The sequence below is a fragment of the Ornithorhynchus anatinus genome, chromosome 8 (assembly GCF_004115215.2).
Source record: "Ornithorhynchus anatinus isolate Pmale09 chromosome 8, mOrnAna1.pri.v4, whole genome shotgun sequence".
Classification (NCBI taxonomy): domain Eukaryota; kingdom Metazoa; phylum Chordata; class Mammalia; order Monotremata; family Ornithorhynchidae; genus Ornithorhynchus; species Ornithorhynchus anatinus.
The window spans coordinates 38,025,449-38,051,452 of NC_041735.1; the positions used below are offsets into that span (position 1 = coordinate 38,025,449).

Consider the following 26,004-nt stretch of genomic DNA (forward strand, 5'->3'; position numbering starts at 1 on the left):
TTGTACTATCTTCATGAGTCACCTATCTTAGTGGCTTAATACAAATCATGTTTGATTTAAAATTCACGGTGAGTGCAGAGGAATTACTATATAGCTTTTTATGCAAGCCACTTTACATGTGCAAACAGCACATTCAAATCAGCCAGTAATTTTTTTTCTCCCATATTCAGAAGTTTTGCTTGTTCAGGATATTGGGTAGAGGGTCAAAAAAGACTGGCGCCTGTGTGGTATTTTCTACCAGTGGGAAAGGGCTGCTCTGAGCACATTTCTCCGTTCGTTTGTGTAACCTGCCCCTTGAGGCTTCTTGAGCTTTTTCACCTGATCAGAGGTTTTTCTGGATCTGGTGAGTGAAAGATGATATTCTAGAAAGTGGCCACTGTGGTGCTCGTTGAAGGGACCTCACTCTCACCCAACCAAGATTCAGCCTGTCTGTTTTTAGAACCAGCAGACAGCCACTCAGTGATTGGTAGCACTTCACTTCTTGGCAAAGAGATAAAACAAGGTTATTAGAGAATAAATTGCAAGAATAACTGCAGGTAGCAATATTAGCATAAATACCAAAGCAACCGATTACCCAATAACTCAAGGCCATAAATAAGATTTTGTATTTATCTTAGCAGACATTATACTGCCACATAGTCTAGTTTAAGTGTCTACCAGTATTTAGTAATCAGTACTTATATTTACTAATATTTATATTTGCTAAATATATTATTTATATTTACTTATAAATATATTTTCTAATCAATGGTATTTACTGAGCACTTACTCTGTGCAGAACACTGTACTTAGCATTTGGGAGACTACAAGACAACAGAGTTGCTAATCAGTCTATTAGTATGTATTGAGCGCTTATTACACATAGAACACTTACTTGGGAGATGAGGTAACTGAGCTACTGTGACTTGAAATACTGTTAAATGAACTCTATAAATGAAATTTATCGTGCTCCCTCTTTTGTCAGTTATTCTGATTCCGGTTAAAAATCAACTTGGCCCAGTGCCGAATGGGTAGGAGAACACCTTCACAGCGGTCGCTTGTGGATTCGGTGCCCTGCTGTCGGTGCAGGGGAAAAAAAGCAGTGCCCTAGGTGTCCCTGGACTCAGTTTTGCCTCTAGCTGGCTAAACTGGGGGAAGATGGCATCTGCTCTTTACAGTGTACTGCACCCCTGCTCACCTACTTGCACGGAGCACCTCGTGCCTCAGGAAGCACTTGACTGGCAGGGGTGAGAGTGGGCAAATGGCAGTGGACCCTAACCATCCCCATCATCACTGATACTGCAAAATCACAGATTGTTTTGGATGAGCATCCGGCCTCCCTTATAGATTAAGAGCAGACTCCCTTATCGATAAAGACATAATTATGGTTAGCTTTTGGATTTTTTAATGGTATTTGTTAAAGCGCTTACTACGTGTCAGACACTGTTCTAAGCGCTTTTCTAAACACTGTTGTAAACAATGTTCACTGTCTAGCTAAATAAGTAGGAAATAGTCCCTGTCCCGTGTGGGACTCGCAGTCTAAGTACTAAGTAATAATAATAATGTTGGTATTTGTTAAGCGCTTACTCTGTGCGGAGCACTGTTCTAAGCGCTGGGGCAGATATAGGGTAATCAGGTTGTCCCACATGAGGCTCACAGTTAATCCCCATTTTACATAAGAGGTAACTGAGGCACCGAGAAGTTAAGTAACTTGCCCACAGTCAGTCACACAGCTGACAAGTGGCAGATCCGGGATTCGAACCCATGACCTCTGAGTCCAAAGCCCGTGCTCTTTCCACTAAGCCACGCTGCTTCTCTGATAATAATAATGTTGGTATTTGTTAAGTGCTTACTATGTGCCGAGCACGGTTTTAAGCGCTGGAGGAGATACAGGGTAATCAGGTTATCCCACTTGGGGCTCACAGTCTTAATCCCCATTTTACAGATGAGGTAACTGAGGCACCGAGAAGTGAAGTGACTTGCCCAAAGTCACAAAGCTGACAGGTGGCGGAGCCGGGATTAGAACCCACGACCTCTGACTCCTAAGCCCCTTGTCTTTCCACTGAGCCACGTTGCTGTTCAAGTAACTGAGCCATATAGAAGTTAAGTGACTTACCCAAGGTCACCCACCGATTACAACCCCAGGTCCTCTGATTCCCAGGCTCATTGGTCTTTTCAGTAGGCTGTGCTTTTTCTATCTTAAATGTTTCTATTTTATTATGCATTTCTAGCATGCCTGGCGCTTAGATGCAGTACTTTGGGCTTTCCTTTGAGAACACTGAAAAGACGCATAGATCTTACCAGGCTTACAGACTGAAATTTTGTCACCTGCCTAGCCCAGCCCCGCCCCAAACTATATGTCATTTTAGAAGCTCATTTCTGCACGTTCTGTCCAATGTGGAAGGCCACAATTCCAAGAGTGACTCAACTATAGGACAGGTTGGGGCGCTTCTATGTAGTTAAACTGCTAGTTACAGACGTTATCGCTATTGTCCATGGGGTTCAGGTGACCTGACTGGGTGGAGTCACGTAAACTTTCCCTCCCCACTATACCAAGCCTGGGCCTTGTAAGGCCGGACTATTTCCTCTAGTATTTTAGCAGCATTGTATCCCTACTGGGGTTGCATTGCGAAACTGAAAATAAATGGATTTACAGGGCTGTGTATACAGAAAGTGGGCAATAAATACAATCAAATGAATTTACATTCATATACTGTAGCACAGTTGAAATAAATGGATTTACAGTGCAATACTATGAATGCGTGAATTTATATTCAAATACGGTAATAGATTCCTAGCGTTGCAATTTGCTTTCGGTTGATGAACAGATGTATGAAACAAAGAAACAGGACTGCATCTTATTTTATTTTTTTAATCTATTGGTCAGTTGCTGGGTGGTCAATACTATCCTGGAAAGGTTCTGTTGTCAGTGGGTTTTTTACCTCTTTTTCTACTGGGGCATAAACACCAACTACTTATCATTTGGAGAACAGGATTGTTACATGGTATACCTTTTTAACCTTTAGGTCATTTCATCCTATTTAAGCTCCTTTAAATTAGGGTAAAGCTATCATTATTAAATTTTACAAAGTACGGAAAGCTTTGCCCAATTTAAAGGAGTTTAAATAGGACAAATTGCCTATTGCCTATATGTTGCCCTGTGGGATACGCCCCAAACTATCCACCACTTCAATTATAATCATTATGATATGTTTATATCATATATCATAATGATAACATTTTGTGCAATAAGAAGCAGTGTGGCCTAGTGGTTAAAGCATGGGCCTTGGAGTCGGGGGCCAGGGGCAGTGGGGGGACCTGAGTTCTTATTCCAGCTCTCCTACTTGTCTGCTGTGTGACCTCGGGCAAGTCACTTTTCAGTAGCTCAGTTACCTCATCTTTAAAATGGGGATTAAGACCGTGAGCCCCTTGTGTGACAGGGACTGTGTCCCATTGGATTGCCTGGCATCTACCACAGCACTTCGGTGCCTGGCACATAGTATGCACTTAACAAATACCATTAAAAAGTTATCCTGTCGTGATAATGTGTTGTTTCCCAATGTATTAAGTGCCAAAGGAATGGAATTTTCTTGTTTCTGGCAGCCTTGACTAAACGTGGGTAAAGTAATTCGTATCTATCTACTTACTGAGAGGTATATTGGTGGTAACAGTTGTTCTACCTCCCTGAATCTGATGGTAATGTTATTATAGGGCTGATATTTGGCAAGCCCTGGGGTAGCTACAAGATCATCAGGCCAGTCACGGTCCTTGCCCACATGGGGCTCACAGTCCAAGAGGAGGATGGAATTGCTGGTCGTTGCCTACTCTGAATGATGATCCCAACCCTAGAATAAACCCGTTTACTGGGTAGGTACTGAAGCATGTGATTATTTTCAAGGGTATGCTTCTCAATTGGATTCATTGTAATACCTACTTTTGAAAAATTGGGGAAGGAAGAAGAATGTGCTATTGTTTCAGCTCTTCATTTTGACCCCCTCCCCATGTAACCAAAAAGAAATTAGGCCTCTTGAGTGACAGTTAGACTAAGCTTTTGGCCTCTCTGAGGTCTGTGGCACAAACCTAATGTAAGTCATTCAGTGGCAGCTGTCACTTATATTTACTTGTTTTCTGTGGTCACCACGCATGACTAATTTCAAATATCGTTTGGTTTAGAATACTCATGGTACTGGATCAGAAGCATTACTTACTACCCTATAATAACATTCCTCAAGGAGATTATGCCATTAAATTTTTTCCTTGCCTTTGGAGGGATTCGATTTAATACATTTAGTATTTTTAAATAGATGGGTTAATCTCAGTCTGGACCAGCCTCCCGGCTTGTCCAACCCAAATGAACAGTTGATCTGGTTGCTTTTAAATGACACTGACCTAGTAACTGAACTTGGAATATGCAATGTGGCAAGACCTCCATAAATCCAGCATGGTAGTAATAGTATTTATTATGTTGAGAACACGGTAGGTATTCAGTACCAAGAGAGAATATGTAGGTGGAAATTAAACATGATCCTCTGTCCCTCGGGGGACTCATCAAATTCTGTGGTACAACAGAAAGAGCAGGAAGAGAATTCATCTTTATCGAAAACATGCTTATGTCTCTTTGAGAAACTTCAGTGTGGTTTTAGCCTTTCATTTTGTCTCTAGCTACCGTGCTGATTAAATGGTAAAAACTGAATTCTGTGCATAATCGAGTGCTTACTGTGTGCCGAGCACCGTGCTGCGGAGTGAAGACATTCAGTCTAGCAAGTCTGTTATTTTGGGGAAACTAGCTTTAAGTGACTGATTTTGCTGAGATAACAGTTCTGCTTTTGGTGAATCAGTGCTATCTGTCACCAGGTTTCTTGTGAAGCTTTAAAAAGATGGGTTGAACCACACAAATCAGGATTTTAATTTGTAGTAGTTTCTAATAATAGTAATTATGGTATTCATTAAGTTCTTATTACGTGGCAGGCACTCTAATAAGTGCTGGGGCAGAGACAAACCAATTGGGTTGGACACAGTCCCTGTCCCACGTGGGGCTCAGAGTACTCCCTTCCCCCCCATTTTACAGATGAGGTAACTGAGGCGCAGAGAAGTGAAGTGACTTTCCCAAGGTTACACAGCAGATAAGTGGCAGAATCGAGTTTAGAACCCATGAGCTTCTGATTCCCAGGCCTGTTCTCCATCCACTATGCCATGCTGCCTCTCAGAAATTTCCAAAGCCTCCCCACCGGGGAATCAAAACCCGTTCTCCCACGTGATGGGGGCGATATTCAGCACTAAGAATCAAAACCATTAGAGGACTATTTTATTAATTTGAGGAGTGTTTTGAGTAAATGGTTGAAATTCTCTTTAGTAGACCGATCTTTCAAAATATGGTACTTTTATTTGAAGTTTTCGCCCTCACAGCTGTGATATCAACTGTTCCATCTTTGACTTGATTCGAGCAGTAGAAAGGAAAACATAACCCCTACCACTGTTTGGCTCTGAGACCTGGAAAAATCACTTAACCTCCCCCCCAGCTAACTAATTAAAACAGGGCTATTTTGAGTCCAAGTCATGGGGTGTTGTGGTGCAGTGAAGTTCTGATAAGTGTTTTGAGATCTTAGAATGAATGAAAGTAGCTTTGGGTGTACAGCATTAATACAAATGTTCACTCATCCGCTCATTCTAAAGTGTCCTTCTGTCTGGACAGGAGTGCGGAGTTTTTGCTAGTCCCCAGACCCGTTTTTGTCAATATTACACTGTCCAAACTAAAATCGATTGATTCTTTACCATTAGTCTGTCATGAATTATTACTTGCTTTAGGCAAGAGCTCTCTGATGGTCCTTCACAGTTCTGAATACATTTCATGCTTTACAAAGGTGATTTAAAAATTTGGGGGGTTGATTCAATAGTCATGAAATTTGACCTTTAGTATAGTGACCTTGCTAAGTATACAGTGCAGCAACATCTAAATTTAAAGAATGTTAAATGAATTTAATGTCATCAGTTTTGGGGTCCCTTATGATGCCTTGGATTTTTAATATAAGCTCATTCTATTCCAAAGCCTGGGCACTGCAGAGTGCATTGTTTTCTTTGAGAGAAGGGACTGTATCTGTTTGCCGCTTTCTAAAGAATGCCCCCTCCACCCCAAATATGCTCATACTTCAGACTTCCTGATCAGCCACCACTATGCACCTCATACTCTATCCCCAAGCCATCCCTTGACTGCATGCTCGTTGTGGGCAGGGAACATGTCTACCAACTTTCTTATGTTGGACTCTCCCAAATGCCTTGTACAGAGCCCTGCTCCCATTAAGTGGCTCAGTGGAAAGATCCCGGACTTGAGAGTCAGAGGTCATGGGTTCGAATTCCGGATCTCCTACTTGTCAGCTGTGTGACTGTGGGCAAATCACTTAACTTCTCTGTGCCTCAGTGACCTCATCTGTAAAATGGGGATTAAGACTGCGAGCCTCCATGGGACAACCTGATTACCCTTTATCTGCCCCAGCGCTTAGAACAGTGCTCTGTACATAGTAAGCGCTTAACAAATAACATTATTATTATTATTAAGTGCTCAATAAGTACCACTGATTTTTTTTTCCTCTTACTTTGTGCTGTCTTGGGCCTCCAAACCTATTCTTGCATCACCTAGGTGTCTCATTCCCCCTTCTTTTTGGCCTCATTTTCCATCCAACACGCCACCATTTGTCTGTTGTGTAACCTTGGGTAAGTCATGTAACTTCTCTGTGCCTCAGGTTCCTCATCTGTAAAATGGGGATGAAATATCCCTTAGATTGGGAGCCCCATGTGGGACAGGAACTGTGTCCAACTTCCTTGTATCTGTCCCAGTACTATAGTGTTTGGCACATAGTAAACACTTAACAAATACCCCTTCTCTCCTCTCTTTCCCTGACCCCCACCCCCTAACACACACACACACACACACACACACACACACACACACGGCAGCTCTTGATCCAGATTAAGCTCTTGATCATTTTGTTTGAATTGCCAGTGACTTTAAGAAATGAGAAAGTGTCCTCTTTAGGAACTTTTCCAATTGATATTGTTGTTTGTTCTAGTGCCTCCATTTGCATTTACAAATTATAGTTCTTGTGTTCCCACTGGGTGCAATGGACTGTTTTAAGGGGAGTAAATTAGGTTAGGCATAAATGGGCTAAATAAATCAGGAGATTTTCAGAAGGCGATCCAAGCACCTGCTTTTTAAAGGTCTTTTTAGAAAGATGTAGTACAATAAGGAGATCAAATGAAAATCATCTCATGTGGAAATAAGTTGGTAAAGTCATTGCTTATTGATCTTTCTCTAACCTTTATATTTAAGAGGGAAAAGTATAATCTCCTTGTTTGTTTTACTACTCACAAATTTTATTTTATGTTTTTTAGGCATATAACACCAGAGAAATTCTATGTGGAAGCTTGTGATGATGGAGCAAATGATGTACTGGCTATTGATCGAGTCTCTACAGAGGTCACTCTCACAGGTATTATTTTCAGGAGTATGTAGAAAGAGGTCTGGGGTAGGGAGGAAGCTGCCTTTTGTGAGTAAGAAGAATGAGTAAAACCAAATGCTTCGTTGTCACATGATATATTAGTATCAGGTGCTTCTCAGTGTTTGCATTTACAATAGTTATGCCAAAATAAATTTATTCTGAAAGATTTCTCAGAGCTTATTCTTAACAGATTTGCATCTCTCCTGTCTAAACTCTTGAGCTAAATATTTTGACAATTGTGTCACTTGATTTTCAAAGGGTTCTTTTTGCTTTATTGAACACATGACTGAAATTCTGTTAAATTCCAATTTCTTTTCCCAGCTGTAGTTGCTGCCACAGTGTATACGTCCATTAGCAGTGACATCACAGTAACACAGATGCCCTCTGATTGTTGGAGGAAGGGCCACATGGGTGGGTGGGGGGTTACCACCTTTCCTGCTCTCTCTGAACTGAAGGGGCCAGGTTTCAGGGAAGTAGTTCAAACCAGAGCGCTACCTCATTTCCCTCTCCCGCCAGAGTCCCATGATGTTCTGACTTCATTTCCATCACTGTCCATTTCCCTTCTTGGATCTGTTCAGGTGAACCTGATCAGAGGCTGGACATATTAGTATTTTAAAGGTGGCTGGGTGCTTGTATCACTCTTCCACCTATGTTCTTCTCCGGTGTTCTGAAAGGCTTTTAGCTTATGTCACTATGTCCGTCTAATGGGGACCTTGTTATAAAAGCAATCCTCAAATCACCTGGGGCCATTATAGCAATCTACAGTTGACACCACTCTCCATTCTGGCTGAATTCCCTGACTATTGATGGTGAAGATCTGACCCTTTTCCATTGTTCAGGGTTTGTGTCCGTGTTCAGTAAAGCAAATAGATTAGTGGTCATTTTCATGAATTGATGAGGAGCATTTTCATCTTGATAAAGCTAAGCAAAATTCCATTCTCATTGTTTAACTTTTTTTCCCTAGGTCACTTTCTGAACATGTCTATTAAATCCTACTAATGTATTTTTAGAATCAATTTTAAGAGTAAATTACGCAGGGAGATGAAGTTAATAGGCTTTCCATCCCTCATGTCCTCCCCATTATTCTCATGGATTTAAGCAGTTTTTCCTGAGATTTTTGTCTTTTCCTTTTAGTAAAAAAGGATGTTCCTCCTTCGGCTGTTACAAGACCAATATTTGGTGTCTTGGGCACAATTCGACTGGTGGCAGGTAAGCAAATTAAGAAACTGAAATACTCGGGCAGTTTTGCTGCATATCAATCAGTAATACTTATTGAGCGCTTACTGTGTGCAGGACACTGAGCTAAGCACGTGGGAGAGTACCATACAACAGAGTTGGTAGACATGCTCCTTGCCGACAATGAGTTTACAGTCTAGAGGGGGAGAAGACATTAATATAAATAAATTATTTATAGATCTGTGCTTTATCCATTTGTGATAGGCATGCTTTGCCTCTGCCTTCAGTCTAAAGCTTTGCTTTTAGAAATGCCTCTCTTCTACATTCACGTAGTTGAAATTCATAATCTGACTGCCGACCTGTGAATTCATATGTCCTGTTTTTTGGCTTCGCTCATTTTGTGGTACAGTTCTTGGTGCTTCATTTGATTTTCTAAGTAAAATGGATGGTGTTTCTCATCCTGGGAGCTTATGAGAGCTTTAAGGTTAATGAAATGGCTCCTTTCTATATTGCACGTTGTAACCTTCTTTATCTACTTAAGAATTGCTGTTTTTGAATGTCCAATGTTGGTATTCTTTACCTTTACAGGGAGCTACCTTATTGTAATAACCAAAAAGAAAAAAGTAGGTGAATTCTTTAGTCATGCAATCTGGAAAGCAACGGATTTTGATATCCTCTCCTATAAGAAGACGATGCTGCACTTAACTGATATTCAGGTAGGAGTAGATTGGTAAAAGCCAAACAGAGTCAAAGCTATGGGAAACATCAATCTTAATTTTTACCAGGTAGGAGTAGATTAGTAAAAGCCAAACAGAGTCAAAGCTATGGGAAGAATCAATCTTAATTTTTACCCTATCTTGCATTCCTTAAAAGTTGAAGTTTAGTAGTATAGGCTTCTGTACCCTTTTACTTGGCCCAGTGCAGGAAAAAACTCAGCTTTGCTTGGGCAAGTTATACCATCATTCAGCTTCTTTGCCTCTGGGGCAGCTAGAGTCCCTGTTATGGTACAGATGGGAATACATCCTAACCTAAAGAATGGTCCATGTAATTTCAGTACTTCGAGTGACTTACCTTGACTCTGTTTGGTTTCATTCCCTTTGTCCTCCCTCCTCAAGAGCCCCTCTCATCTCTCATATTGCCTGGATAAAAAAGCTTTATTCAGACCTTCTGTGAACAACCCATAACTTGGTAAATAAGAGAACTCTTTACTGTTTTTTTGACCCACAGTTGCAGGACAACAAAACCTTCCTAGCAATGATAAACCATGTTTTGAGTGTGGATGGATTTTACTTTTCCACTACCTACGATCTGACACATACCCTGCAACGGTTGTCAAACACCAGCCCGGAATTTCAAGAAATGAGTCTTTTGGAAAGGGTAAGAATCTTGCTGAGAAACAGCTCTTTGTTCTGTGCATGTTAAATGAATGGATAAATCTAAAATCATCTTGAGAAAACCTTTTAGAAAAAGGCTTGTAAGGCAGAGTTTTTGCTGGAAAGTCACTTTTTTCACAGGAAGTTCAAAAGGCTACAAATAGGGCACTCTGCTATCCTCACCCGTCTTCATCCCTTTTGTACTTATGGCTTTTGACTAGTGCATTCAGTTACTTAGTTTGACCGCCCTAATTGTAAATATTTTAATGTCTGATAGAAATAAGCTCATTGTAGGCAGGAAACAGGTCACTTTATTTTGTACTTCCCAAAAGCCCAATACAGTGTACTCTATAGATCTTGGAAATACTGCCTCTAAAGTCCTTCATTTATAATTCTTGGGAGGGAGAGGCAAAGGGAGAGGGAGAGAAAAAAGAGTATTTGTGTTTTGATAGTGTGGTTGGGACAACCAGTCATGTGTCCATCCTTTTCAGCCACATTCGCCCAAAGGTAACTTTTCCATTCCTGGAGCTACTTCAGATGCATTGGAGAAAAACTTGCTTGGATGCATGTGTACACACACACACACACACACACCTCCCCCCCCCCAAAAATACACTCCATTTATCAGTTTGGGTTATAGTTATTTGGTTCCTATATAATTATGCCAATAAAATGGAGTGTTTATATGGATTGATTGCCCAGCCCCATTCACCACCATAAACTGGTTAAGCCAATCATTTCACAATGCCATTCATTAGCAGTGAGTTTGGAATTACTTGAATTAGTTCGGAATTGGGGGAAAAAAAGTGCCCTAATATAGAAAAATGTCCATTTGCATAACATTTAAGACTAGATGTTGTTAGCTCTATTATCAAACCATTGCATTTTGAACTAAAGTGGGATTACCACAAGCACAGACAAGACGCTGAAAAACATCAACTCTGCTTTATATAGCTAAGACCATTTGGAATCAGTAGCAATCAAGTTAGACAGGAAGGGCAGCAGTGTAGATTAGGGTGACTTTTCACATAGAAGCTTCAGGGAAGCCATAGTACGAAGAGGCAGAATGTACAGTTGCCAGTCACTATAGAGAGCAACTACTTCAGAATCAGTCTCAATCAATTGTATTTATTGAATTCTTAACTGTGTGCACAGTAATGTAATAAGCACTTGGGAGAGTGCAGTATAACAGAGTTGGTAGACACGTTTCCTGCCCAAAATGAGCTTGCAGTCTAAAGGGGAAGATGGACATTAATATAAATTATGGTCATGTATGTAATTGCTGTGGGACTGAGGAAGAGGAAAAGGGTGCAGATCCCTGTGCAAGGACAGCCCAGAAGGGAGTGGAAGAAGAGGGTATGAGGGCTTAGTTAGGTAAGGCCTCTTGAAGGAGATGGGCCTTCAATAAGGCTTTGAAGGTGGCGGGAGTGATTGTCTGTTGGATATGAAGAAAGAGGGCATTCCAGGCCAGCGGGAGGATGTGGGCGAGAGTTCAGGGGCAAGATAGAGGAGATTGAGGTATAATGTGTAGGTTATCATTAGAGGAGCGAAGTGTGCGGGCTGATTGTAGTAAGAGAGTAGTGACGGGAGGTAGGAGGAGGCAAGGTGTTTGGATGTGTTCAAGCCAATGGTGAGGAGTTTCTGTTGGACTTGGAGGGGATGGGCAAACTGGAGGTTCTTGAGGAATGGGGAAATGTGGACTGGACAATTTTATAGAAAAATCATCCAGGCAGCAGAGTGAAGTATGAGCTGAAGTGGGGAGAGACAGGAGGCAGAGAAGTCAGCAAGGAGGTTAATACATTTATCAAGAAAGGATAGGATAGGTTCTTGGATTACCATGGTAGCACTTTGGAGAGGAAAGGGTGGATTTTAGTGATGCTGTGAAGGTTGAACCAACAGTATTTGATGACGGATTGAATATGTGAGTTGAATGAGAGAGATGAATGGAGGATAATGCCTGGGCTATGGGCTTGTGAGACAGAGGATGGTGGTGCCATCTACAGTGAAGGGATTTGGGAGGAAAGATTTAGGATTTCTGTTTTGGGCATGTTAAGTTTGAGGGGAGCTGGTTGTGGGCAGGGAACATTGTATTCTGTGTTGTGATCTCCCAAGCACATAGTACAGCCCTGCGCACCGTAAGCACTCAGTAAACACCGTTGATGATGATGATGAAAGGCGTCGGTAAGACATTCAGGCACAGATTACTGAAGGCACGAGGAGGTATGAGCCTACAGAGAAAGATCAGGGCTGGAGATGTAGATTTGGGAATCACCTACATAGTGATTGTACTTGAAGCTGTGGGAGCAACTGAGTTCTCCAAGGGAGTGGGCATAGATGGAGAATTGAAGGGGACCCAGAACTGAGCCTTGAGGGAATCCCACACTTAGGGGTTGGGAGACAGAGGAGGAGACCTGTGAAAGGGATTGAGATGAGTGACCAGAGAGGTAGGAGAGAACGAGGAGAGGACAGTGTCAGGGAAGCCAATGCTGGATAATGATTCCAGGTGAAAGGAGTGATCCACAGTGTTAAAGGCATCTGGGAGGTAGTGGAGGATTAGGATGGAGTGGAAGCGGTTGGATTTGGCAATGAAGAGGTGATTGGTGACCTTAGAAGGTGGTTTGGGTGGAGTGGCAGAACCTTAAGCCATATTGGAGAGAGTCAAGGAGAGAATTGGTGGAGAGTAAGTGGAGGCAGCAGGTGTTAGCTCACTCAAGGAGTTGGAGAGGAACAGTAGGAGGGAAATAGTCTGATAACTTATTTAAAAAAACAACTCTTCAATTATCATAGCATTTCCTTGCCTAAAAACTATATAGCACTTTGGAATTTCGTATTAACAAAAATGATGTCTTTTGTAATCCCTCTCTTCGCAGGCAGATCAGCGGTTCGTATGGAATGGTCATCTTCTTAGAGAATTTGCTGCTCAGCCAGAGGTAATACACACTAGCAAGGTTCTGTTTCTTAATCAATTTAATCAGGGATCTGAGAAGGGAAGTGGTTTGATATTTTAGAGAATTCAGGAGTTTGACATCCATTTTATCCTTCAGAAGAAACTCAAGCAATATAACAGATCCCCTGGAAAACATCAGGAACTGTTCTTTTTTTCTTCCTTCGACCTGAGCCAATAAATTCTCCCTTATTAGGGAACAGGAAAAATGAAAGAATAAACCTTTTGTAGAGGAGACTTTTTTTTGTCTAGTTGGTGGGAGTGACTCATGCTTTAATAAGCCAGATATTCATCTCTCTCCCTCCTTTTACTTTGAACAAGTATGTCTCTCAGTGCTCTCCAAGTATAATCCATTTAGATTTAAACCTTTTTGCTCCTGATTTCACATCACTTTTTGTAGATGTCACAAAATAGAATAGAATGGTTTTATTTTGGGTCCAAAATACCTGTGAGCAGTGGTGAATTCAGTAATTAAATTCTTGTTTAGAACACAGCTTATTTCATATCTTTAGTAAGAGCAATTAGTGTTACATGGTTTCAGCCTCAATTGTAATAGGGCATAAATGATTAAAGAGAGACTTGGCTGCTAATTTCTCATCCACACTACTGGTCCTTCTGAGGTACTGTTTATCTCACTAATTAGCTGCGTAACTGAAGGATCATGTATCAGTATGTCAATAATAAATATATTTTTTAAATTAGGTTTAGTTAGAAATTCTGTTCAGGCATGGAATTGTGATTTCAGACATAGCACTTGTACTTTGATTTAGTGCATTGTTTAAATTTTCTCAGAGGCCTTTAGAAAAATAGTTTGTGGTCTATAAATGATCGGTTGGTATTTTATTTTTTGTAGGGAACCTTGAGGAAGGGCAAGCGGTGGGAACAGTAAAGTGTAAACACTTCCCAGAGAAGCGTTCTAGTCTGCCTCTTAGCTTTTCCAGACTCTACTTAGGTTTCATTTCCAGACCTGCATTACCATATAACTATAAATTTGGAAATGTTCAATTTTAAATGTACTGTGTCTCATTTCAGATTCATCGATTTGCTATCCCAGTGGTACATGGATGTATCCTTCATAATTTTGGAATCTTCAGTGATAGAGATTTTAGTTGAGATTCTTCACAAGGGGAAAGTGTTAGCAGTAATGCAGAAATGGCTGCTGATGAGAGACAATAAATGTATCAGTATGCAGGTGACAAGCAGTCGATCGATGGTAATTATTGGCCACTTACTGAATGCAGAGCACCGTTCAAAGCACTTGAGCAAATACACTACAATGGAGTTGATGGACGCAGTCCCTGCCCTCAAAGAGCTTACTTTGTAAAGAACAAGTCAGACTAATCTCTTATTGTAGGAAGACAATAATAGGCATTTGCTAAGAACCAGCGCCAAACATTGTACTAAGCAATGGGGTAGAGAGAAGATAATCAAACCGGACACAGTCCCTTTATTCAATGTAAGGTTCACAGTATGAGGAGTTGGCAACTCTAAAATAATTTTTCTGGACTTTTCAAGGCCTTAGTTTCCATCGTACATACTATACTCCTCTCTAAATTGGGAATATGGTGGTGTAGATGGGGATTTTAAAACGTTTTTTAGAAACCGGGCCCTTTCCATTGTACATACTATACTCCTCTCTAAATCGGGAATATGGTGGTGTAGATGGGGATTTTAAAACTTTTTTTAGAAACCGGGCCCTTGTGATCTCAAGGTGTCTTCAGAGGTATCCGCACATTGCAACATTGGATTCCTAAGTGTCCCCCAGATTGTTAAACTCCTCGAGAGCAGAGACTGTCTTCTATATTTAGGCTCTGAAGAGTTTAGGATGGGAGCTGGAGTCACTGTGGACCAGGATTGGAAGTGGTGATCCTTGGTGTTCTAGCATTTCACTATGACTTTCGCTACCCCGCCCCTCTGCTCTCCACATCCATGACTTCTAGCTCACGGCCTCCTTAAACCCCTGCATTCCCTGCTTGGCACCTCATCAGCCGTCTGGATTATGCCATGTTTCATGTGTTAATCCTGGTTTAAATTTTATCAATTGATTTCAGTTTTTGAGGGTGTGTGTTTAATGTTAGATCCTTGTCTGCTAGGCAGCTTCCCATTCTGTACCTGCCATCACATGCTTTTAGGTCTTCATGTCAACATTGTGCGTGTTCCTAGGATTGGAGTGAAAGGATAAGGCTTTGCAACATCCGAGAACGGCACTCTGCACTGCTGCCTAGATCGAGTGTGGTGGGGCTGGATTATTTTCAGTGTTTAGACTAGTAGTTCCATAATTGAGGAAAGCTTTTGGCCACATTTTCACTCTTAACATGTAGTTTTCCTTTTCATTTATTTGTTGAACAGGCCAAATACACTTTCAGTTCATGTTTCTGGATAGACATCCTTGTTTAACTCAGCTTGCTTGGCAATTTTCAGATTGCTTTGCTGTTTTTCTCATATGGGTAGACCAACTGGTTGAAGTTGATTTAAGTGTATAATCGCATATGTAAAGTAGTCTAACTGGTGATTTTCCAAATGCACTAGCTGAGTGTGTGATTTCCTTTATGTCTCCTCATATTAGGTGATAACATGAACTTTTAAAAAACACGTATTTTCCCGAAAGGTTACTAGACCACAGAATAAGATTTCTATAAAGAAATTATCTTCTCTCCTGGGCAATTAATTCCATGTTGTGGGGAAAAGCGCTTCTTAAGACTTCCATTATTTTCTTATAAGATGTTCATTTTTACCAATTATAGCTGTCATTTAAACAATGCTGTTTCCTTTTGCTCTTTAGTAGAAATGCTATAGATGATCTAGATTACTAATAGAGTTGATCAATCAGTGGTATTTATTGAGCACTTATTATGTGTAGAGTACTGTACTGAGCGTTTGGGAGAGTATAATACAAGAGTTGGTAGGCACATTTCTTCCCTGCCCACAAGGAGCTTACATTCTAGAAGGTTGTTGACTTTGATCAAAAAGTAAGCCTTTTTATTGTAATTACAGCATTAGCATATTTTTCTTGACACTTTTCTCTTCAGTTATTACTATGCATTCCTGCTCCATTAATGGAAAATATTTTGATTGGATTCTCCTCTCAAGAAGGAGCTGTTTCAGAGCTGGCGTCCGCTATTTTGTAAGAGGTAAGAGCATAAATGTCTCTAGCAGTGTTCAGAAGGTTGACTATCTTTTTTCATTTTCATAAGGCACAAATCTCCCCTTTTTCATTTTATGTTTCATTATTATTTGTTGATAAGAACCTCTCCAAACACTTTCCGTCTCCTTCAATATAATAATTAGAATGCTCTTCTGGGATGCATTTTGCAGTAATTACTGCCCTAGATGGTGGTGTTAAACAGCAGGCTTCCACTTACAGCTCCATGGGAAAATAATTATTTTGTTTTGCTGAGAATCAAAATACTTAAAATAGTAAAATCCGATTTTTCAAGCAGTAGCACTGTTTTCTGCAAAGCATGGATCAGAAAATAGTTGTTTCTTCAGGAATGGAGAACAAAAAAATGAATGGATGATTGGAATGTATACACTAAACAACCTATCAACCTCATTTTTTTTTTTTTTACTTTTGTCTTCTGAGCTTTGATTTTTCAAGGATTCGGTATAATGTCAAGTTGCCACCCATTCTAATTTTATCCTTCTGTGAATCTAAAAGCTCATTAGATGGAAATCGGATTTCCTTTTCTAGCAAAAGACAGCTTGTCAGCACCATAAATAGATTAATATATCTTACTAATAGATATCTATAGGCTGAAACACTACATGTGTTATTGCAGATTCTTTAAGAAACCAAAAAGTCTCACACTCCATGTTTTGGCAAAACATCTTATAGACCCAGAAAAGCTGTTAAACTTCATGCTCTCTGGATTTTAAAGATTAAAAATTGAAATATATCAGTAGGTTTATTCTTACTTTCTAAGTTATTAACGATAACTAATTTGTTTTCTTGATGGGTGAATAAAAATATTTGTAAATAAGCATATAATTCCACCGAGGTGTTTACATGAACAGATCTATCAAAAGGAAGCTATTTATCCAGCCACACCTTTGCTCTTTAGTCCTTTCTATTCTTTTATGTTTTGTCTTCAAGAGATTGTTTAGTATTTTTTTCTAGACATGGGTTTCTTAATCCATACAATATTGCTAATGAAACTAGAACTGCCCTCATATTTCAGATGGTTCACTTTCCTTCTGGTTCTCCTTAGACCCAGAGCTTTGCAGAAATTCTCCTCCCTGCAGTTCCAGAGTTTTCCAACTCTCTCTGGCAAGCAGGACTCTTCCTCTCTCTCCTTTTCCCTGCACATAGATCCACAAACCGCTGGGTAGGGCAGGAAGGAGGCAGATGTGGAGATGGTACTCAGCCTCCAAACAGGCCTCCAGCTTTTTTCTTCTGTGCCCCTGCTTGGCCCAGGAGTCCTTGGTCCATCTCTGCCCACCTTTTCCCGTTCAGGGGCAGGACTCGAGCAGATCAGGTTGTTGTGTGGGTTTACTCTTCCTTGCGGCTGATTTTGAAGTGCTGTGTTTTGCTCGTTTTGGAACTGGGATCATCAGCCTGTGGCTGGGGAGCCTGGTCTAGCTCTTCGTGGACCCAGTGGCGGGTGCAGGGAGCGAAGATAAGGCATTGAAAATTGTTACCACCCTGCAGGGGGAGGGACAAGGCGTTTAAGCCGTTAGATTCCCAATAAAATATGCTCTGTTGAAATGTGCTTAAATTGTGTGATTGGCTGCCTCCACACCAGCTGCTCAAATTTTTTTATTTTGTTTGCCTCTTTGGCGCCAAAATGTTGCCAATCCCTCTTGTTGGACAAGAAAATAGGAAATAACACAACTTCCTCAAAAAGGAAAATAAGACTTTTATTTAATGGGTTATGCTTCATCTTCACCATCATTCTGCTCAGTCATTTGTATTTATTGAGCACTTACTGTGTGCAGAGCACTATACTAAGCACCTGGGAGAAACAACACAACAATGTAAGAACATTTTCTGCCCACATTGAGCTCTGCTCTTGTAAATTTAGAGCTGGTTGGCCGCAGTAGGATGAAAAGGCAAGGATTTTACTAACTTTGCAGTATTGTTCTAGACTATCCCTTGGTTGTTGGTTTCTACTCTGGAAGAAAATTCTTCAATTGGAAGAGGCAATGACGAAATGCATTTTTGGTCATCTGCCAGTTTCAATTCAAGATAATCCTGGCAGGATTAACCAGAACACTCTGTTCGGCCAGAATGCGTGTGTCCATTGTGCATTTTGGATAGAATTCAATGGCAGAATTAGGGAACCTTCTTCCAAGAGAGGGCATCTGTCTTGGATATAGTGCAGCCCCTTGCTGGAAGAAATGGTGTACACAAGTGCACTGGAGTGAAGGTATATAGGCAACATAGGGTGAGGTAATGGAAACAGTTTTTGTCATCTACAGAGACATTTAAAAATCAAATCGAAGCATCAGCTTTTTGTTGATATCACAGCTCTCCTCTTTTACCTTGCTTTGTCAGGATGCCATGTGTCTGTAAAAATCTTCAGAAAAGCAGGATATAGTTTCATCCCTAGGATGGCTTGGTGTAGGCCTGCCAAAAGGCAGGAGATTGGCCTCTGCGACCTCTCAAGGTTTTCTCCGGCTCTCTGAGTCTTTGTTTGCTCCGGATGGATGCCTTGAAAAGTACTTATGAGAAACAATAGCAGGTTAGGTTAAGAACGGGAAATTGGTTCCTACCGCTACATTGTTAATGTACGTTTTGTATTTTTGGCCATTTATGCAGGTATCGATTCAGAGGGACATGCAGCCAACTTTGTAGAAACGGAACAGATAGTGCACTACAATGGGAGCAGAGCTTCATTTGTTCAGGCAAGGTTTTTTTTGTTTTGTTTTGCTTATTTGCATAGCGTAAATCCAATAACAGCTTTCCTCACGTGGAAGGGTTGTGTCTTACATTGTGTTCAGTAAGCAAACACCTAGTCCTGCTCCCCCATTAAATTACCATAAGTCAGAGCGTAGCCCGGCAGGCGAACGACTTCAGCAAATATGCTTGTCATCATTTTCAGTAACGGTAATTATTGAATCTCCCTCCTTGGCGTGGAGCCCCGAACCAAATCCTGGGGGAATCCAAGCGGAAGAAATAAAGACATGCCCTTGAGAAGCTTACAATTTAAGGCCACTTCTGTTACTTCCTCTGCTCCTTTTCTTCTGGCATTGCCGAGTTAGAAATGATGCAGGTGGACAACAGAATCCAGAGGGCCGAGACGGCAGTGGGAGAGCCAAAAGTAAGCAAAGACTGAACCTCCTGGCCTCTGCCCTATTCCCCTTTTTCTGCATTAGTGGAATAAGGCTCACCACTCCTGCTTCCACACAGTTACGGAGCCCAGGTTGTCTGTCAGTGGTGTGTTTGTGTTTAAGAATGTGTAGGTGAACTGAAGTAGTGCATGGGGTCAGGTACGGTGATGTGTCCTGACTTCTAGGGAGTAGGCTGATCCCTGCCACGGAGGAGGTGGGAGAGGGATGTCTGTTTTCTGCTAGTGCTGTTTTTAATTGGCCGGGGAATGGGAAGGAGGGTTGCCTGGCCCTGAAAGTTGAAATCCTCTGGAAGGAATTTCACCCCCTCGGGGCCACATTAACACAGGGACAGTGGAGAAACAGCTTCACACTCCATTGAGTATCTTATCAGAAAGAAACATGGAAGTTCCTTTAGTTTCACATTTGGGTTACAGAACACTGCTGGGTACAGAACACAGGACTTAAGCGCTTGGCAGGTACAGTAGAAGAAAACTTGACAGCCACCAGATAATTTTCAGATAGGAGGAAGAAGTGCTCAAATAGTGGAGTTTTAAAATACTTAAAGCTATGAGAAGTAATGAATGTGAAAAGTGCTGAGATGATAGCAGAGAGGATGTGACCGTGTCTGGATTTCAGAAGTATTTTGAAGACAGGGAGAGCTGTAGTCTGGTGGGTTTGAAGGAGAGGGAAGTTCAGGGAGGAGGAATGGTGTGAGGCCAGGGTCATCAAGCATGAAGCAGAGAAGAAGGTGACCTGGGGAATAGCTAAGAGTTCAAGCTAGGTTATAATAGGAGAAGAGTGGATAGGCAAGGAGAGAGCCGATGGAGTGCCTTCAAAGCCAGTGGTCAGGACTTTCTGTTAGATGCAGAATGGAGTGAATAACTACTAGAAGTTAGATGCAGAGAGGAGTGAGTAACTAACCACTGGAAGTTTCTGAGAAGTGAAGAGACGAGTGCAAACAGGTGATTTGGGCAGCAGAATAAAGTATGGACTCGGGAGAGGAAAGGCTGATGGCAGGTAGACCAGTGACAAGGCTGAGACGGAAGTCTGGCCAGACTATGGTGAGCTCTGGGAGCATAGAGCAGGTGGCTATTTGGATGGAGAGGGAAGTGTGGATATGGGAAATATCATGGAGGAAAAACATAGAGGATTTAGCGACAGGTTGGATATGAGAATTGAAAGAGGGAGGAATCAAGGATAATGCCAAGATTTGAGGGCTTCAGAAGCATGGAGGATGGTGGTGGTGTCAACTGCAATGAGAAAGTCAGATGGAGAGCATTTAGGAGGGAAGCTGAGTTCTGTTTTCAGCATATTCACACTCATCCCCTACTGTCAAGTCCTTTCCCATACTTTGTAGTTTGCCCCTCGTTCTGGTCCTGCCCTTATTGTTTTCCCTATATAACCACGCTGAGGTGGGCCCAGAGTGGGCATCAGATCCTGCTGTTACAGATTGTGAAATGACCCCCAAGCTAGGAGAGTTCAACCTAGTTGAATTGGGTTCATCATAGGCTGTTAAGCCTCCAGATTTCCTAAATTAACGAACAAAAAGTAAAAAAAAAAAAAATTATGATTGTGTTGTGAGAGCAAGCGGTCATTCCCTTTACCATTGTTCTGTTTTCCTTTCTTTTCCAGACGCGAGGATCAATGCCATTTTTCTGGTCCCAAAGACCAAACCTCAAGTACAAACCAAAGCCACAGATCAACAAAGTAGTAAATCATGTACGTGCGTGCATGATTTTTGTCTTTGGTGAAAAATGGAAGCTCAGTGACACTGAGTTTCTTACATGAAGAACTTTAGCTACTTAGTTATATACAAGTGTAAATATAGGACAATTAAAAAGAAGTGTGATTATAGTAGATAGGCCTGGCTCTGTTAGCTAGAGGACCTACCGGAGACTTGAAACTAATCGGGTAACTGGAAAAGGTTTTAGGCAGCTGAACAAGTTGGTGGCTTGCTTAAGAGAGCCAAGCCCAAACTTGTTCAGTTTTCTGAACTAACCTCTGCCCTAGTTTAGCTAGGGTAATTGACCTCCTACTGTACTGGAGAATCATATGTCAACATCTTTCCATCTATTCATCACCTAAATCCTCCCAAAACGAAAATAAAGCCTCTTTCCAACAAGCAGGAGAGGAAGAGAGGAGGGAAAAAATAGTTGGTGGAGAGACTTCAAGACCAAGAGTTTGATTATTTTGACAGCTTTTGGGAACCCCTGGGCCCAGAGCTTTCTTGCTGGGTTAGATTGATTATGCTAATGTGGAAAGAGGCAGGGAGAAAGTCAGAGGACTGTTGCAGTATTTGGCACTAGTGCAGATTAAGGCCTGAATGAGGGCCATGCCTGCTCTTTGTCTTTCTCCACTCACTCCTGGCCCCTGGGCCAGAAGGGTAGATTTTGTAGATCTGGGTGAAGTTGCCTACCACCCTTAGTTTTTAATCTATTGGGTGAACTCCGCCCTCGGTGCTCTACAGAACTCAGTCCTTCCATTCAAGGCATTTCCCATTCCTTAATTCAGGTAAACAATTTGAGTTTTTGAAAGCCCATAAAGTAAGCCTCATGTATATTTAGTTCGTCTACTAACTATCTTTGCCTCTCTTGTCTTTTTCCCCCAGATGGATGGTTTCCAGAGACATTTTGACTCACAAATAATTAGTTATGGAAAGCAAATGATTCTTAATCTGGTATGCTTTCTAATGTGTTTTTTTAAAATGCATTTATTCCTCCTTTTAAACAAACATGAAAGTTATTGGTGTTTTCATTTTTCACAGGTTAACCAGAAGGGCTCAGAGAAACCACTTGAACAAACATTTTCAAGAATGGTAGCCACCTTGGGAAATGGAATGATTAGGTACATGAGAATTGATCCTTGATTTTTTATTCTAACTCTGTGGCCATCATGTGAGAATATTAATAGACATGAGCATTCATCAAACAGATCACTATTCGTTGAGTCTTAATTTGCTTACTGCTTGTTCAATTCTTGGTTTGGGCCTCTCTTTTTTTTTTTTTAATGTGTTTGTATTTTGGGAGGAAGATGGATGAATGAGGAATGCAGTGTGAAACTCAGCTGTTTTCAACTTTCTGTTGGGTTTATTCCAGTGGTTCTTTATTTAGAAAATTGCCAAATGTCTTTCTTTTCCTTAGACAAAATGTATGCTTTAAAAAGTCTGGTCCATTTTCAGTTGCCATACTAGGAAATAAGAGAGCACAAATACAAAATTCCCAGATAATCCTAAAACCTGAATTTAAGTCAATCCTTTTAGCTTTGTCCTCTCGTGGCTCTTACCAGAACTCCTGAGGGGGATGCAGATTGAGTTATTCTTCTTGAATAACCTTTCCCTTCTTCTGCCCCACTCACTGTTGGGAATGCTAATGGTTAGTCGCTGATATCAAAGCTAACTCTGCTCCGGATCTCCTGGAAAGACAATGCCAGATTTAGGATGGGACAAGAACTGTCCATTTAGCCGAAGGTGGCAGAGATGCAATGGATGAATCCACGTGAATAGGGTGAGGACAGGCACAGTTTTCTGTCTGCCATTGGCTTTCACTCTCAGTTACCTAAAGCTAGTATTTTGGAGAGAAACCGAGGTCAAGTGATTCTAAGAAAAGGCTAGAAATCAAAGGTAGTGCCAGTCACCTCCTAAAGCAGGGTTTGTTAGATAGTTGTAAAAGATCATCCAACTTTATCCATTTTCAAATTGTGCTTCACTGGTGATGTAAGAGGTGATTATTTGTTAAGTCTTGATCAAATGGGAGGTCCAGTAGGAGAAGTTTTAGGAGGAAAAAATTTGTGTGACTTGTTCATTTTCTGTTTGGTATATCGTGGTGTAAGGCCCAGCCAAAGACCGTAAACTGCATGAAGGCCAGTGGTTTAATTCGTCTAAGGAAAAGTTTGTGATGGCAAAAAGTTTTGAAATATCTTGCCCTCAAATCAGTGTCAGAGAAACAGATTTGAGGTTGAGCCCCTGAGCAAGGTTAGGAGAAATGATTCAGTGCTTCTGTTGAACTTTTCTGTAGTCTCTATTCCTCTGTCTGCCTTTCTCCTCATGAACTATATTGGAGTCAGATTGTTGTACTTTCATTTGCCCCTTTTCTGGGAGTAGATTTACAGCCACCAGTTTAGCCTGGGATGAGAGATTTTTCAGAATTCATGCTTTTTAATTAAGTTGAAGAAACGATTGTCCAATAAGTGCTGAAAAATAATGCTTGCTTTGTGGATTTTGATTTTGTAATTGGAGAAAGAGGTATGAGATTTGTAGAGTTGCCGTTAAATTACGTTCTCTAGAGCTGAGGAGGAGGGGAGTGGAGGGCGAGGCAGGGGGAGTTCCTAACTTGGTGTAGTGCTTACTTTGTAAAATGTCCTATTATAGGAATACCAACCCTCAAAGTGGAGGCAGTAAATGTAGGCACATAAATGAAGAAAGCACAGTATACACACCATCCTTGATGGCTTAATATGTACTTATAAACACTGCTTACAAGAAACCACATTTAGCTTTGCCAGCATTTAAAGGCTACATCTGTTTTTAGAGTCTCGAATATTTCACTTGATTCACTTGTCTATTTTAAAAAACATTACAGATAGAAAAGGGCAAGAGTAAGAAATACATTTGTGTTGGAATTCTGAACCTCCTTTTTTCTTGAGTAGATACCTTGCATTTGATTTCCATAAAGAATGCAGCAAGATGAGATGGGATCGACTACAGATTTTGTTGGATCAGGTGGCCGAACAGCAAGATGAATTTAGGTAAGACCTCCGGAGGTCACGTATTTGAAAAGGGTCAATGGCCAGATGCCTTGCAGATTCACAGCGACAGAGTATCAAAGAGTATTAAAGCTCTAGAGAAAGAAGAATCTGCAGTCTTTTCCATAACTCAGCTCTGTTCTTAGTCAAGCGGAAGGCTTTTTGTAATTTAAAATGCACTCTTTTGACTCTATTTTTTCTGCTGTGTATGTGTTAACACCTCACCAGTACAAGAAATCACAAAAATGGGCAAGACATATTTACATATCTAAAGCACTGCCAAGCCAAATTGTATGAATTTACTCTTCTTTTCTCCTTCCGGGAACCTCAGTGCAAAGTCTACCGTTAGCTAGCAGACCATGTGCATATCTTTAAATTATATATCATATAATAGATACATATTTTAATGTCTGTCTCCCTCCTCTAGACTGTAAGTTCATTACAGGCAGGGAACGTGTCCACTAATTCTCTTGTACTCTCCCAAGTACTTAGTACGGTGTTATGCACATAGTAAGCACTCAGTAAATACCAGTGATTGATTGGTCGCCCATAAAGTATCACCAATTTCTTTCTATTTATAATCAGTGGTGTTTATTAAGCAGTTACTGTGTGCAGAGCACTGTACTAAATGCTTGGTAGACTTCAGTACAACAGAGTTGGCAGACAAGTTCCCTGCCCTCAATGAGTTTACAGGCTCGAATTAGGCCTCTGGTGGCGGTTGTCGTGACTTGGTCACAGTGCAATCTTCCTTCCTTTAATGAGCACACAATCTTTTCTGATGTAAAAGTTTAGAAACACATTTGGTCCCTAAAGGAAACGTACTGTGAAATACGATCTTCTGTAAAGTGTGGCTCGTGTAGTACTTACCCTTGTGCAAATCTCTCAGTTATTTTCTAGTGGATTCAAATGGTAAAGTGGTGACGCAGCAGGAAGGAATCTTCCGGAGCAACTGCATGGACTGCCTAGATCGGACCAACGTGATTCAGAGCTTATTGGCCCGCCGCTCTCTCCAGGCACAGCTCCAGGTAAAAATTTTTTAGAGTATTTTAATGTGAACATCCAGGTCACACTCTTGGGGATCATAGGAATAAGCTAGAGCAAAATCTTGTAAACCATACTGGCCTTTATTATATGTGCAGTTAGATGCGTCTCTCCCTTCCCCCCGCCCCCCTCTCCCCCAATCCCCTCTAGACTCTGCCAGAGGAGTTCCAAGCAACCTGCTTACGCAGCCTCCCTGCTGGTTGTTGGATCAGGGTGATTGTGTAGGAAGGGAGCAGAGACAAACAGCCCACTTTATATATTTAAGCCTGGCAGTAACAAAACTTAGGAATAATGCATTTGTCTTTTATGATTTAAATACTTCCTAAGGAAACTGATATATTGTTCCAGAATCAAGTTTTGGTTTTTTTTGTAGGGGTTGTATCTTCCAACTCCATTGCACCTTACCTCTCCTCACTGCTTAGTCCAGTGCTCAGCCCACAAGGCACTCAGTAAAAAGCATTGATTGATTATTCATTTTTTTTAGCAACAACAAAAGCACCGGTCTTAAATCACGATGGCAGATTCACAATTTAAGTCATTGTGGCCTCGGTATCTCTTTAGGAACAAGAGTTCCAGGCCAGCAGTGGAGAGGTTTCCCATTTCTCCTCCCTTCTGCCTCCAAGTCAAAGTTTGGAGGAAGGATTGATGTCGGGGCGGGGGGGCGCCTGCAGGTGTGTCTTCCCCTCCCCTTCTTCTCAAACCTTGGCTGACCAGTGGAAATAGTTCACCCAGGAGAATGATAGGGCTAAGCCTCACAAAAATAGCTATTTCCATCATTGAAAGGGAGCACAGTTGTGAATGGGCTTATGACTGGCAAGAAGTTTGGGGGCTTCTGTAGCTAATGGACAGGTGTAGTCAACTGTCTCTTTGGTTGCTTAGTACAGGGCTTTGCACATACTAAGCACTCAATAAATGCGATTGAATGAATGATGACCACATATATTTTTAGTAGGAAGAAGTCTTTGTGCTTTCTCTTGTTTGATTTCTT

General features: G+C 41.2%; 1 protein-coding gene across 3 annotated transcripts in view; it reads left to right on the forward strand.

Moving 5' to 3' along the window:
- SACM1L (SAC1 like phosphatidylinositide phosphatase) overlaps window positions 1–26,004 on the forward strand; it is a 48,298-nt gene that overhangs the window by 14,908 nt on the left and 7,386 nt on the right. The window contains exons 1-14 of one of the 3 annotated variants that reach the window (XM_039912859.1): window positions 3,772–3,846; window positions 7,366–7,463; window positions 8,607–8,681; window positions 9,237–9,364; window positions 9,876–10,025; window positions 12,892–12,951; window positions 13,998–14,031; window positions 15,995–16,096; window positions 18,724–18,809; window positions 20,868–20,954; window positions 21,844–21,912; window positions 22,000–22,079; window positions 23,880–23,978; window positions 24,862–25,000. In XM_039912859.1, coding sequence (XP_039768793.1) covers window positions 9,341–9,364; window positions 9,876–10,025; window positions 12,892–12,951; window positions 13,998–14,031; window positions 15,995–16,096; window positions 18,724–18,809; window positions 20,868–20,954; window positions 21,844–21,912; window positions 22,000–22,079; window positions 23,880–23,978; window positions 24,862–25,000 — 930 coding nt within the window. In that variant the 5' untranslated portion in view covers window positions 3,772–3,846; window positions 7,366–7,463; window positions 8,607–8,681; window positions 9,237–9,340. Of the gene's footprint in view, window positions 1–3,771; window positions 3,847–7,365; window positions 7,464–8,606; window positions 8,682–9,236; window positions 9,368–9,875; window positions 10,026–12,891; window positions 12,952–13,997; window positions 14,032–15,994; window positions 16,097–18,723; window positions 18,810–20,867; window positions 20,955–21,843; window positions 21,913–21,999; window positions 22,080–23,879; window positions 23,979–24,861; window positions 25,001–26,004 lie in introns of those variants that run through there. The other 2 variants (XM_016227140.3, XM_016227141.3) reach the window with 2 other exon arrangements.